Below are 13,869 nucleotides of genomic sequence, written 5' to 3'. Positions count from 1 at the left end.
AGCAGTTACCCGGATGGTTTGGTTTCGAATACAACCATGGTTAGCTCGGACAAACTAATTTCTGGGACAACCAGGGTCGTCCCGGACAATGTGTAGTTACCCGAACATATATCTCGTCTGAAATGATGTATTTCGAAATAACCGATCTGTTTTATCATACGCGTATGCCATACCGTGCAATGCCAATATATTTCGTACCTTATAGTTAAAGGATTAGTACTCAATTCAATTGATCTCTGTCAGTGTTTAATTGCATTCAATCGAGGTCAGCATTCTTTGAAATCATGAATCCCGCACTTCCTCCAAACCTCTTTCGTAAGAAGAAAGAACACAGGCGCGGTATCACATATTCGATGTTACTATGTGGTCCGTCAGGAACCGGTAAGACGACATTTGCCAACAATTTGTTAGAATCAAACATTTTCCCTCATAAATATGAAGACTCCGATACTTATGAAGTTTCACCAAAAGTTAAGGTTACTTCACCAACAAAAGTTGTGTCATTTAACTCTAGAAATGGTATCCCTTCCTATCTAGCACCTTTTGATCCATCTAGAGCAGAATGGGAACCTGGTATTACAATAACGTCTACATCGGTTGAAATTGGTACTGGACAACCAAGTGCAGACGCGGAATTTGAAGATGAAGAAGAAATTATTCTTTTCAATTTAGTTAATACACATGGAATTGGTGAAAATATGGATGATTCGTTATGTTTTGATGAAGTTACTTTGTATTTGGAACAGCAATTTGATATTGTTTTAGCAGAGGAAACTAGAATTAAAAGAAATCCGAGATTTGAAGATACTAGAATCCACATTGCACTTTATTTCATTGAACCAACCGGTCACGGACTTAGAGAGATGGATATAGAATTTATGAAAAGAATCTCTCGTTATACCAACGTTCTACCCATTATCAGTAGAGCTGATTCATTTACCAAGGAGGAATTGAATGAATTTAGAATGAAAATCAACAGTGATTTGGAAAAACATCATGTTCCGGTCTATAAATTTGAAGTTGATCCTGAAGATGATGATATCGAAACTATTGAGGAGAACCAAGCGTTGGCCAATCTACAACCATTTGCTGTGATTTGTTCTGATTCCACAGATAATGAAGGTAGATATGTGAGATCATACCCCTGGGGATCAGTGTTCATTAGTGATAGTAAGACTTCAGATTTACACATTTTAAAGAGCGTTCTGTTCGGTTCTCATTTACAGGAATTTAAAGATACCACACAAAATTTGTTGTATGAGAACTATCGTGCTGAAAAATTGTCAACAGTTTCTGAACAGGATATTTCTAATGATAAAAACCTTGCAAGACAATCGGCAGCACCAAGTTTATCAAATTTTGCTTCTTTGATAAGAACTGGTCAAGTTCAATCTTCACAATCTTTGGCCATTGGCTCTGAAGCACCATCTACACCAGATACGAAATCTTCATCAAGGAATCAAGCTTTTCGACATTCAAGTCATGACTCAGAGGAAAGATCCCTACCACACGAGGAAAAGGCTTCGGAATCACCTGAGAGAACTAAATTGAGAAATATATCAGAAACCGTTCCCTACGTATTGAGACATGAACGTATATTGGCAAGGCAACAGAAATTGGAGAAATTGGAAGCACAATCGGCAAAAGAATTACAGATGCGTATTCAAGAACTGGAAAGAAAAGCTCATGACTTGAAACAAAGGGAAAAGTTCATTCGTCAACAACAATTAGAAGATCCAAATGCTTTTATGGATTCATCATCATCGATAAGCGCTAGTTATTCACGTAGTAATATCAAGAAAGAGGATACATATACGGATTTGGCCTCTATTGCATCTAATAGACAATAGAATGACCGAATTCAAAACTATATAAAACATATCGGATTTTGTTTTTGTCAAGGGCTTAGATGAACCAAAGTCATAACGCAGAATTAATAATAAAAACATATTGAGATGGAATCCTAAATATTACACGCGGAGATACACAACGCATTTGTATATAGATATTAAAATAAAATGAAATGAATTGAAATGAAATGAGGTGAGGCGAAAATAATGGGAGATGAGCAGATCAACTGTCAAAAATTTCTTATTTTTTTTTTTTTTTTTTTCCTTTTATTTTTTTTTTTTTTTTTTTTTTTTGTTGTTTTTTTTTTTTATTATTATAATTAGTATTATTATATTGTTATTGGTCTTTCCTTATTTCAACTTCTCAATAATTTCTAGTACAGTGTTGTACTTTTCATTTCGTGCCCATTGGCACATTCTTTATCATACGAAAAATCATTTATCATCCTCTTCCCTTTTAATTTAAGTTTGTTGAAATCAGTACAATTTTGAATATAAATCGTGGCATAATGAAAAAATGATAAGAAAAAAGTAGGGAACACTCTAACCCCAAAAATGTTCAGGTAAGCATATTTTGATAGTGTTACATGAAAAACTCAATATACATCATTAGGCCACTGAATATTAATGTCTAGGAGGCGGGAAATAAAGTTGAAGATAATGGGAGCAACAATAATAACATTGAAAGAGGACAAATGGGGAGAGATATGCAATTTATGATAGGAAAGAGATAAAACACAAACGGACCACATCAGAAAAGTCTTAAAAAAAAAAAAAAAAAAAAGAAAGCATTGCAAGTGCAGGAAGGGTATGGTGAGTCAAAGTAATAGGGGAGAATTGAAATAAGGTAGAAAAATAGAAGAACGCTGTTCAATGGCTATCCGGAAGTGAAAAATGGAAAAAAAATAAAACAATTGAACCCACTTTAACAAAATGAGCATTAGGTCTTAGTGTATCCACTCGAGTAGCCATAATTGGTAAATGATTGTGCAGAATTACCGCTCGAACCTTGGCCATTTATTGCAGTACTACTTCCTCCCCTTCTGTTGTTGGGACCTCTTACACCTAATGGATTCTTGGAAAAACTCAATCTTATACCACCTTTGTTGCTAGCACTTGCACGAGGCAGCTGACTACCGTACAATTCAGCAAGAGCTCTAGTTGCAAAGCTGACATCCTCAAACTCTACAAAGCACATAGGACCATGGCCATTACCATTACTATTCTTATTCCTGAAGGATAACCTTCTAAATCCTTGTTGACCAGAAAATAGCTGTCTTAATTCTTGTTCAGTAGCATCCGGTGGTAAATTACCCACATATAAAGTATTGCAAGGTGGGTTTTGATCAGCTGGATTTGCAGGTGGTGGAACTCTTGCCAAAAGAGACAAATCGGCTTGAGAAATGGTACCAGAACCAGCCACATTGCTTGAGGACGAGGACGAAGATAAGCTACTCTTCTGAGCACCTGTGCTCGACTGTGTACTCCTAGCTCCACCTGATCTGCCCTGGGGAATCTTTTGAGTAGGATCTAATGAAGCAGTAGTAGTTCCGGCAGTTGCAGATACTGCCGGAGTCGACAGTGATGTATCTTGTACTTGGGGCTGTGATGAGGTTGGAGGTGCGGGTTGCGGTCCTTGTTGTTTAGCACCTGGAACAAAAGTTTGGCTTTTCCTTGACGCTATTCCAAGATCACTAGAACCGCCCATGACATTGGGTAAATTTGAGGAACCCGCTGATGGAATCTTACCCAACAAATTGAAAGGTGGGATGGAAGATCCGGTTGGAGTAGAGATAGGAATACCTTGCGACGAAGTTGTTGGAATGTCTACAGTTGGAGTTGATTGAGTAGGAGCTGCCGAATTTGTCGTTTGCGGTAGGAAAAAAGAACTTGGCTTTCTACCGCCAGTTCCCCAATCTAAAATGGGCGTAGAAGGTTGAGGCGTGGTAGAAAATCCATTCATGCTACTGGGAATACCATTGCCACCCCAAATTGTATCATTGATGTCATCATTATCCATGAGTAAAAAAGATTTACCCACATCTCTAGATTGAGATGGTGTAGATTCTTGATGTGAACGCGAATGACTTATAGTAGATCCACTCTGAGGCTGTTGTTGTTGCTGTTGCTGTTGCTGTTGTTGATGATTATGTTGTTGTTGCTGCTGCTGCTGTTGTTGCTGCTGCTGCTGTTGTTGTTGTTGTTGTTGTTGTTGTTGACTCTGTGCATCTGTACTAGTAGGTGTACCGACCCCACCTAGAGGATCTGAAGAAAAGGGATCACTAAATGAAAACCTGAGACGCGTTTGCATGAGACTAGGTCTACTACCAGGTCCAGAAGATGAAATTGGAGAAGCTTGTTGTTGTTGCTGAGGTTGTTGTTGAGCATTTGCTGATGGTACAGAAGCCACGGGAGTGGGGGGTAAAGTAGAGCTGGAAAGCTGGTAATTTGGTTGAGATAGATTGAATTTCGGTCTTTGGAATGAAACCTGTTGATTAGCTAATTCATCTATGACTTCGATGTAAGAAGTAAATGGATAACTTGGTCCAAAGATATCTGATTTGGAACTCAATATTGATGCATAATGGGTGGCTAATGGTAATGAGCCAAATTTAGCTAAAATTGAAAACTCGTAATCATCTGCGGAATTAGAGAATTTTGGTTCTTTGATTAGTTCAACATTTACAACTCCATCTGCTAGGGCAAAAATGGCATAAGTTTCTCTTAATGTAATATCTTGAGGTAAATTTTTCATTTTCAGGAGATAAGAGCCAGCTCCTTGATTGAAAGATGACGAATGCAAATCTTGATGTTGTTGAGACATTGAAGAAGTATTGAGTCCACTACCCATGGAAAAACTATGAAGCATGGATGACAAATGCAAAGGTGACGTTTTTTCATTGCCGTTGGAAGCAACACCACCACTACCACCTGCAGTAGAATTATTACTATTATTAAAAGAATGATGGAGACCTGACCCACCACTTCCTATACCTCCCCCACTTGGTTGATGTATGCTTGTGTCGCTATTTGAGTGATTCAAATGAAGTGTTGCTTGATGGCTGGGGGAAACGTTCGTAGATGTACCCACTGAAAGGTTATCCGAACTTCCATTGAATGGCCCCTGAACAAAAAAGCTTGAACTATCCATTAGTTGGCTATCTTGTATGAGTGGCATACAGCACTTTCTTTATAATAAACAATTAAAGCAATCCTAATGAAATAATGCAAATACGTGATTGTTAATCTATCTCTCGGGAAAACCACCAACTACTTACAATTACTGTTATTGTTCTTCTACCTCTCCGTTTATGGTTCTTATTCTTTTGTTACAATTTCGATAGTCACTGTATCAGTGCCAGATAATACAATATGCAAATGGTGTGTCTCGACTTATTTGCCACTTTTCTAGGTAGCTGATATTCAAATAACGGGAAACAAACCGTGTTATTAAAAACAAAAACTAATTAATAATGATAGGAAGGAAAGAAAAGATGAAAATAAAAACAACAAAGATTTCTCGTGTAATGATATGCGTTGAACGCCACTTGAACTTCTTGGTATCTATCCTTCGATGATTGAAAATCCTTTTTCTCTTGTCCGTTTTCTCTTGTAATAATAACTATGTTTGTGTTGGAAGAGTTTTGTTCTTGTTTTCGTTCTTGTTTTCGTTTTTTTCTTTCCCCTTTCCTTTCCGTTCACGGGTTCTTGAACTTTTTTTTTATGGGAATGATACAGCACACACCGATACACGGATGATACAGATTTCAAGAATATGGAAATAAACCTATTTGTCTGACAGAAAAATAACCAGAATTTGTGACAAGATCAATTGGGATATGACTAGCAGAAGAAAGAAGAAAAGTGTAAAGTAATAAAATAAATTAAAACCACTAAGCCTTTTTGCTTAATTTCTTGACAACAATAGGAATTTAATGTGTGTGTAACTCAAACTGGGGTGGTGTGAAATGTGGCACACTTGAGGGATTGTGAAAATGATAGCAGCAGTAGTAAAAGCAGAGTACAAGTAGCGATAATTAATGATGATGAAAAAAGGTCAGCGGGAAACGGAAAAAAGGACGGAAAATAAAACAATAGAACGAACGACTCGACGTTGTACTTCAGAATTTAAAATGGCTGGCATTTTCAAATGTCTAGGAAATAATAATTCCTTTTTTTTCTTGTTCGTTTATTACCGCGAATGTGTGCGAAGATCAATTAGCCCCACAAGTTGAGTAGATACAAGCTTAAACTTCTTGAAAAACCCAGTATGCCGAATCTTGGGACAATAGGGTTAGCTACGGTTTCTTGAGATACGCATCCATCTTACCAAATTATGCGTGCATTCTGTGTTAGCTGTTACCTCTAATTCCTTCAATTAGCTAACAATTAGCAAATTAGGGTAACAGCATCCCTACTTGTTGGGTACTGCTCTCGCTGATTCACTCTAGTCTTGTCCGGAAGAAAGAAAAAAAAAAAAAAAAAAAAAAAAAAAAAAAAAAGATAAGGCTGGTTTCAAAATGGCTGCGTCAATCATTCAAAGTGCGGAACCCTCGTGCGTTGGCTGTCGCAGCAGATTAAATGAAAAAGAGCAAAGAATGAAATACGCAAAACAAAACAGAAAAAGTTTAAAGTGTAATTGTAATTGTAATTCTTGAATAAACCATAAAAGTCGTTTTCAGATACATTTTCTTTTTTTTTAACTTAATCTTCCCAATCCAATTGCTGTACCTCCATACTACTTTTAATAATACTAATTACTGATTGTCTTGAGTGGTGGTCATGAGCTCATTCAATTGATCTGTTAATCTTAACAATTTGTGCTCATGGGAGTTTTCCAAGTCTTGGAAGCATCTAGGTTTCAATTCTGTGGGTACTAAAATCTGTTGTGTTTTCAAACTTTGCGCCCATTCGAATTTAAAATTGTAACCATAACCGAGTTCCTTGTTACTAAATGATGCGCGTGCACTCGATCTGTGTGACGATAACGGTGAAGAGGGAGCACCGAGTTCACTTACCAGCTCATCATCTTCTTCATCCTCAGTACATTCACTCTCAACTGAGTTGAGGCTAGGTCTTTGGTAGCCGCCAGCGGTATCATGAAACATGCCATCGAGATGAAGTCTAAGAGGAGTAGATGTCTGTGTAGTACTATCAACCATTTTGGATCTATTGCCCCTGTTGTTGTTGTTGTTGTTGGCAGACCTCATGGTTTCAGTTTGAACTTCTTGCTTTGGAGACTTGGTGCCTGAATTTTTGGAAGTAACACCGTTGTTTACACTCTTCCTTCCAGTTTTATTCTTAAGATTTTTATTACTACTGCTGTTGCTGTTAGTATCAGACCTATTTTTAGTGCTTTCATTTTTGCCGCCCATCTTTGTCTTGTCAACATTACCATTTTTCTTGCCACCGTTCTTATAAGAACTGACACTGTTATTAGAATTCTTTGTATCGCCCATTTTCATCTGATACTGCTGTTTAATTTTCTTTATTATTCTTGATTTATACTATGATCAAACAATGTTGTGTGGAGAAAGAAAAGATATCTCTTCTTCACGTTATCCCCTTTTATACTTCGTCCCGGTGGCGCCAAGCCCGTCGGCGGCTATCTCCTAGGGTCACCCCGCCCTTAGTTGCGACAAAGTGTAAAACATGTCGTCTCATCTCACAACAAATGTAAATCATAAATCATGAGCAAGAGTAGAGAATAATACTACGGGAAGCTAGACAACGTAATAAATCAGCTGGTAGAGTTACTAACGTGTATCACTCAATTATTTAGTCAATCAATTCGATAGTAGCAATCATCATATTAAAAATTTGAAAAAATCCATTAAAAAGTAGAAAAGAATAAAAAAATAAAAAAATAATAAAAGAAATGATAACAGTGATAGGAGAATAACGTAGTGGTCAATCAATCAGTAAACAGTAAAAGGAAGGCAAAAAGTAGAAGAAACTAGTAGAAGATTTACCTCAAGCAGCTGTACCAGCGTCCTCGTGACTACCCGGCATGATTGTGTTTTTGATCTTCTCGAAGATGCCGGGTTCCCCCTTTCCGGCATCAGCAGTTTTCTTTGCACCTTGAGCTACCTCTTCAGCCTCGTCAGGGCCCCCCCTTGGCACCTTTGAAGCTTCATTGATGTTATAACCACCTTCCTCATCGCCATAAATAGATGTTGGTTCCTCTTCTTCTCTGAGACCTGGTGCAGTCCTAGACCTGTTGTAGTAGCCCCTTTCACCATAAGTAGCATCAGCAGCGGCATCATTATTCATTTCATGAGACCCCACAGAGACGTTCTTACCATGAGTAGGTTTACGAGAAGTCACATAATTATCCTCACCTTCTCTTTCCATGCCTTCATTTCCGTAGAACACATCTTCATCTGGATTACGTTGTGGATAAGAGCTTGATTTCTTTACCTTAGTTGCAGCACCATCCGCACCACCATACTTAGGTGAAGTTGGATCCTTGGACATGACAGGCAGGTTATCAGGTTTGGCAGTACCTTGCACAGGTGGATTTCCGCCCTTCCCGGACCCAACGCCTCCTGCAGAATCGGCTGGTCCTGTTGGTGGACCTTCAGAGTACGTACCCCAACCGTAAGTAGGAACTCTTGAGTCGACCAAACTTGGCATATTACCAAAAGTCTCAGCAAATCTCTTACCTTCTCCTGTGGTTGGCTCACCTGAGGAAGAGACAGGGCCAACGCCCCCGCCAGTAGCCCCCCTTGGCTGGGAGGTGGCAGCCTGTTTTTCACCACGTGGACTTCCTTTGATGTTGGAGCCTGCTGATTCCCTAGATCTTGGACTGCTAGGTTCCATGTTCTTCTTGGTACTTGGAGGCGAAGCAGCAGCCCCAGCTAACTTATCACTCTTTGTTCTCGTCACCGGCTCATTATTCTCAGTCTCCGGATTAAATGGTTCATCCAAAGGCTCCTGATCAGCTGATTTCTTTCTGGACAGACTCAACCGCCTTACGAAGCTACCTCTTTTAGAAGTTGAAGCTGGTGCAGCTTCTTCACCACCAGAAGTACCACCGACAGATTTTTTACGGCTGAACAATCCCTGGAATCCTAATCTTGGAATACTAGTATCCTGTTTCTTCGCATCAACTGGTCCTCTCATAGCAGGTTGCTTAGTCTTGCTAATAGACCCCCCCTTGGTTGGCTTTTCTGTAGTTGTAGGCGCTTGCTCCTTTGAACCTCGAACAGTCTCACTACTGTCATAATAAGCGCTGCTATCAGCAGAAGCTTCCCTAGCGAAACCATCCCCTCTCTGATCACCAACTTCCTGGGAGGTGGGGACCTGATCTCCATCTGATACCCCCAATTGCTCTTTCTTCTGGTCTTCTCCTTCTCCTCCGAGACCCTGCCTAAGACGACGGTTGGTTCCTCCCTCGGAACCAACCATGTAATCTGGAGGATATTCCTGAGGGACCGCGCCACGACCGTAGTCACCGCCGCCTTGGTTGGGATTTTGACCATAGCCTCCACCACCATAGGTATCTGCCGGATAACGATCTTGTTCTGGAGTGCGACCATAAGAACGATCACTACTTTTTGGAGCATAGCCAGCTGCATCATCATGTGCAGGCTTCCGAACGCTATCACCACGACGTACATCACGCATACCAGACTGGTAACCTTCATCATAACCATCAGAGCCTCTTGTCCCGGAAGCTGTGCCGCCGTAGTTGCCCGTATCGTAGCCATCATAACCAGTACCAGCACCAGTACGACGAGCAGCACCGCCACCGGTGTGATCTCCATAATGGCCAGTGTCAAACTCGTCATCGTAAGCGCCACCACCGGCACCACCACGTGATACACCTTGGTCATAACCATACCCTCTGTAGTCTCCGCCATCGTGGCCAGCGGGAGTATCACCCTGGTCAGCACCTTTCTGGCCTCCTGCAGCACCAGCTAGAGCACCGCCAGCACCAAGGGCTCCTGCGGCACCTGTGGCACCTCCGCCACTTCCGCCACCAAATTTAGAGCTAATTCCTTTGCCCACAGCACCTTGAGCTTTACTTGCGGCATCATTAGCACCGGGGACGCCCTTAGCCTTACCTGCTAGTTCACCTGCTTTACCTTCGCCTAACTTACTCTTTGCCAAATCACCCGCCTTACTCTTGGTGATTCCACCTGCTTTGGAGTTAGCAGCTTTGTCTAAGGAGCCCTTGATCTTCTCGGGACCACCAGCCTTGTCGGAAACTTTCGAGATACCACCGCCTAGGCCACCGCCGCTGGCTCCTTTACTAGCATCGGCACCGCCGAAACCACCAGCGGCTGTCGCTCCGGCACCACCGGCAGCTAGGCCACTTAGGCCACCGCCAGTAGCTCCGCGATCAGTTGTGCCCTTGCTACCACCGCCTCTCCTAGTGCCTAACTCATCAGCACCAGGGTTACGAACATCATCATAATCCTCAGGATATTCCTCAGAACCTGGTCCCACAGCACTTGCTGGAGACTTTCCGTACCCAGCTGCATCACGGTTAAACTGCTTTCCTGTACCAGTTTGTCTGTTTGCACCGGTGTAGGGACCACCAGCGTGGGAGACATCGCCATGGCCATAACCAGAAGGCTTGGCACTGCGCTTACCTGCACCTCTATCGGCGCCTCCAGAACCGAAACCATCATCGGCAAATTTATCAGCAGGATATGAACCCCTACCGTAACCATAAGCTTCTGTACCGCCTAAATTACCACCGCTACGGTCACCCTCGGGAGAATAACTAGGGTCATGTGCACCATACCTTTCAGCACCAGTTCCGTCATATTCCAAATCGTTACCTGGCTTATCTTGCTTGAAAGGATTGGTCTTGGATTCGGAACCAGCACCTGCCTTGTGGGCACCAGCACCTGCACCCACAGCGCTATCGGAGGCGGCACCAGTATCACGATTACCGTAATGATAACCACCTCCAGATGGACCTGAGTCAGGGATGTTATCTGAGGGACCCGTTGGAGAATCATCAGCCAATCCGGCGGTTCTCGAGAATCCTCCTGCGGGATCAGTTTCTGCGCCGTAACCCTTACCATGGCCAATACCACCATCAGCGGAAGCTGCACCTGCACCGGCTGCACCCGTCAAGCCGGTAGCACCACGGGAGTAGTCCTTTGAAGAAGCCGTTCTACGTGGTGAGGTAGTATCAGCTCCGCGAGAAGAGGTTGTACCAGCACCATGAGGAACGTTACCACCGGCCCCACGAGGGGAGGTAGTAGCGGCACCACCGCGAGAAGTTGTATCGCGGGCAGGAGAAGCAACACCTTGTGGCACCTCACCTCGTCTTCCTGCCAAATAACCGGCCTCGTAACCACCTTGATAATTTTCGTCGTAACTATGACCATGACTAGCAGTACGAGATTCATTGTGTTCTCCGGAGCTTGGACTTCTCTTAGAGGCAGAAGTCGCAGTAGCTGGCCCACGATGGGAGTAACGATGGCTTCCCTCTGGGTATTCACCATCAATTCGATCGTAGTCAAAAGACTTACCAGAAGGAGAAGTAACCAGGTTATCAGCATCTCTAACTCCTTGACCACTATACTTAGGACTAGAGACGCCATATCCACCAGTGCCGTAACCGCGCTCACCGGTGCCATAACCGCGTTGACCAGTGCCGTAGTCATGTTCACCAGTATCGTAACCACGCTCACCAGTGCCATAACCGCGTTGACCAGCGCCGTAGTCATGTTCACCAGTATCGTAACCACGCTCACCAGTGCCATAACCGCGTTGACCAGCGCCGTAGTCATGTTCACCAGTATCGTAACCATGCTCACCAGCACCATAACCACGCTCACCAGTGCCGTAGTCATGTTCACCAGTATCGTAACCACGCTCACCAGCACCATAACCACGCTCACCAGTGCCGTAACCGCGTTGACCAGTGCCGTAGTCATGTTCACCAGTATCGTAACCACGCTCACCAGTGCCATAACCGCGCTCACCAGCACCACCAGTACCGTAGCCGCGCTCACCAGCGTCGGTGCCACCTGTATAACCACCAGCACCATCACCTTCATAACCTTCACCGCTACCAGTTGTAGAACCTTTCTTACCACCAACCTTCTTACTTAATCCACTACCTAGTGCTGCTCCTGCACCGGAAACGGCATAGCCTGCACCGGTTGCACCACCTGGAATACCAGCAGTGTCAGCAACTTTACCGATGCCGCTCTTGACCCCGGGAATTTCCTTGACATTCTTTGGAATGCCTGCCTTACTCGTCAAATCGCTCGCTTTGCCCTGGACATGTTTGTTACTAACTAAACCTTTGAGCTTGGAGGAAAATCCACTAACCTTACTTGTACCGCCGCCACCGGACGCATCGGCGGCCCCAGTGCCTGCTTCCGTACCAGTACCAGTACCAGTACCAAGGCCTGTGCCTGTGCCTGTGCCTGCACCTACACCGCCACCGCCAGAAGTACCGCCAGCTCTTTGCACAGCGGCGCCAGCACCAGCAACTGCAGCACTATCCTTACCCGCAGCGCCACCAGTAGGTGCTGTACCACGACCTCTGGAGCCTGCTCTGGCTGGAGCTTGGGCAGATCTTCCACCACCTACTGCACCTGCACCTGCACCTGCACCCGCACCGGTTGCTCCACCGATCTCCTCGGCCTCTCCCTCCGGAGCTTCGTGATGTCTTCTAAATGGCATGGAAAATCCCTTTTTACTGTGTCGCCTATCCCATTCGCTACGATCTTGGTAATCTGGATAGTCATAACCGTAGCCTCCGGCTCCGCTAGTGGCACCACCACCAGCAACACCACCGTCCTCGGCGCTCTTCTTCCTGGATGCACTTCTAGAGGGTACTCCAGATGTAGTGGTCTGAGCAGGTCTGTAGGCTCCTGATGGAGTTTTCTTGGGGGAATGAGTTGCTCCTGTACCAGAAACGTATTCACCTTCCGCTGGATCATAGGCACCTGTTGGAGCCCCTGCGGGGGCGTTTCTACGGGGGGAAGCAGGGGTACCGTACTGAGATGCTGGAACGTATTCTGAGTGTTCAGGGGAGGTCTCAAATTCGTCTTCAGGATCTCCTACTCCTCCTTCTGCTCCTGCCAATCCTGCTGTGGAGAAACCGTGTCCATCATGATGTTGATGACGATCCGTCTGTGCTTGACGAGCAGAGCCTTGGCGACGGGGGGAAGCCGCCATTTGTTGTGGTTGACCGCCGTGCTGTTGAGTTGTGTCCTCAGCGTGGCCGCCAGTGCCAGCGTTCATATCTCTGCCTGCACGGGCAACACCGTCTCTGTAGCCGCGATCGTAATCGCGATCGTAATCGTAGTTATCTCCAACATCCTGGGCGGGTGCCGTGCGTCTGCTGCCACCACGAGCTACCTGGGGGGAAGTAGCACCACCAGCGGCACCGACTGCTTCATCTTCAAAACCTTCAGCGGCAGCACCATCAGCGCCGCTGCCACCGTCAGCAGCATTCTTACCTAGAGGATTCTTCTTGGAAAGATCCTTTGCCTGATCAAGAGTCTGTTGAGGATCCTTTTTGGCATCCTTTGCCGCATCAGATGCCTCGTTTTTGAGGGCGTCTGCGTCTGGCTTCTTAAACTTACTACAGTATCAATGTGTTAGTATCGCTAAACAAAGACAATCCTTCCCATACAATGTTCTTCAATACATACTTCTTGAATATCATGACGTCTGTTGGTGTGTTGGAAATCGATTTCTTGAGAGCGGTAAGCTTCAACATTTCATCTTCTTTATATCACAACCCGCCTTTTGTTCTTTGCTACACCCCTAGGGGAGAGTTAGCAGCTTAGCAACACCTATTGGCACAAGGAGTAGGCGTAAAATACGAAAAAAGCGAACAACGAACGACAATGTGGGAGTATCGATGCTCAGCCAAGAAACAAGGGGTCACTCGTTGTCTGTACTACTACTTCTACTGAATTACGGCTTAGCAAGAAATCTCATTCACAGAGACCATCATAGTATTGTAGAATGGCTTTGGCATTAGTATGCACACTCTAGGAAGGACGTGTGGCGCTAACAAAAAAAGTCAACT

General features: G+C 44.0%; 4 protein-coding genes across 4 annotated transcripts; 1 reads left to right on the top strand and 3 right to left on the bottom strand.

Moving 5' to 3' along the window:
• Positions 1-284: 284 nt before the first annotated feature.
• On the top strand, positions 285-1,850 carry SHS1 (septin SHS1; the record flags this gene model as incomplete). Its single annotated transcript, XM_002496042.1, has 1 exon — positions 285-1,850. One exon carries the CDS (start codon positions 285-287, stop codon positions 1,848-1,850), a length of 1,566 nt encoding a protein of 521 aa, XP_002496087.1.
• Positions 1,851-2,790: 940 nt separating this feature from the next.
• On the bottom strand, positions 2,791-5,028 carry ZYRO0C10164g (RNA-binding protein; the record flags this gene model as incomplete). Its single annotated transcript, XM_002496041.1, has 1 exon — positions 2,791-5,028. The coding sequence occupies one exon, from the start codon at positions 5,026-5,028 to the stop codon at positions 2,791-2,793; it is 2,238 nt and encodes a 745-aa protein (XP_002496086.1).
• A 1,579-nt stretch (positions 5,029-6,607) lies between these two features.
• On the bottom strand, positions 6,608-7,315 carry ZYRO0C10142g (uncharacterized protein; the record flags this gene model as incomplete). Its single annotated transcript, XM_002496040.1, has 1 exon — positions 6,608-7,315. The coding sequence occupies one exon, from the start codon at positions 7,313-7,315 to the stop codon at positions 6,608-6,610; it is 708 nt and encodes a 235-aa protein (XP_002496085.1).
• Positions 7,316-7,823: 508 nt separating this feature from the next.
• Positions 7,824-13,554, bottom strand: ZYRO0C10120g (uncharacterized protein; the record flags this gene model as incomplete). Its single annotated transcript, XM_002496039.1, has 2 exons — positions 7,824-13,416; positions 13,487-13,554. 2 exons carry the CDS (start codon positions 13,552-13,554, stop codon positions 7,824-7,826), a joined length of 5,661 nt encoding a protein of 1,886 aa, XP_002496084.1.
• Between the last annotated feature and the right edge of the window lie 315 nt (positions 13,555-13,869).

The sequence above is a fragment of the Zygosaccharomyces rouxii genome, assembly GCF_000026365.1.
Source record: "Zygosaccharomyces rouxii strain CBS732 chromosome C complete sequence".
Taxonomy (NCBI): Eukaryota; Fungi; Ascomycota; class Saccharomycetes; order Saccharomycetales; family Saccharomycetaceae; genus Zygosaccharomyces; species Zygosaccharomyces rouxii.
The sequence above is the reverse complement of the archived record's forward strand: the minus strand, read 5'-3'. Positions and strand labels throughout refer to the sequence as shown.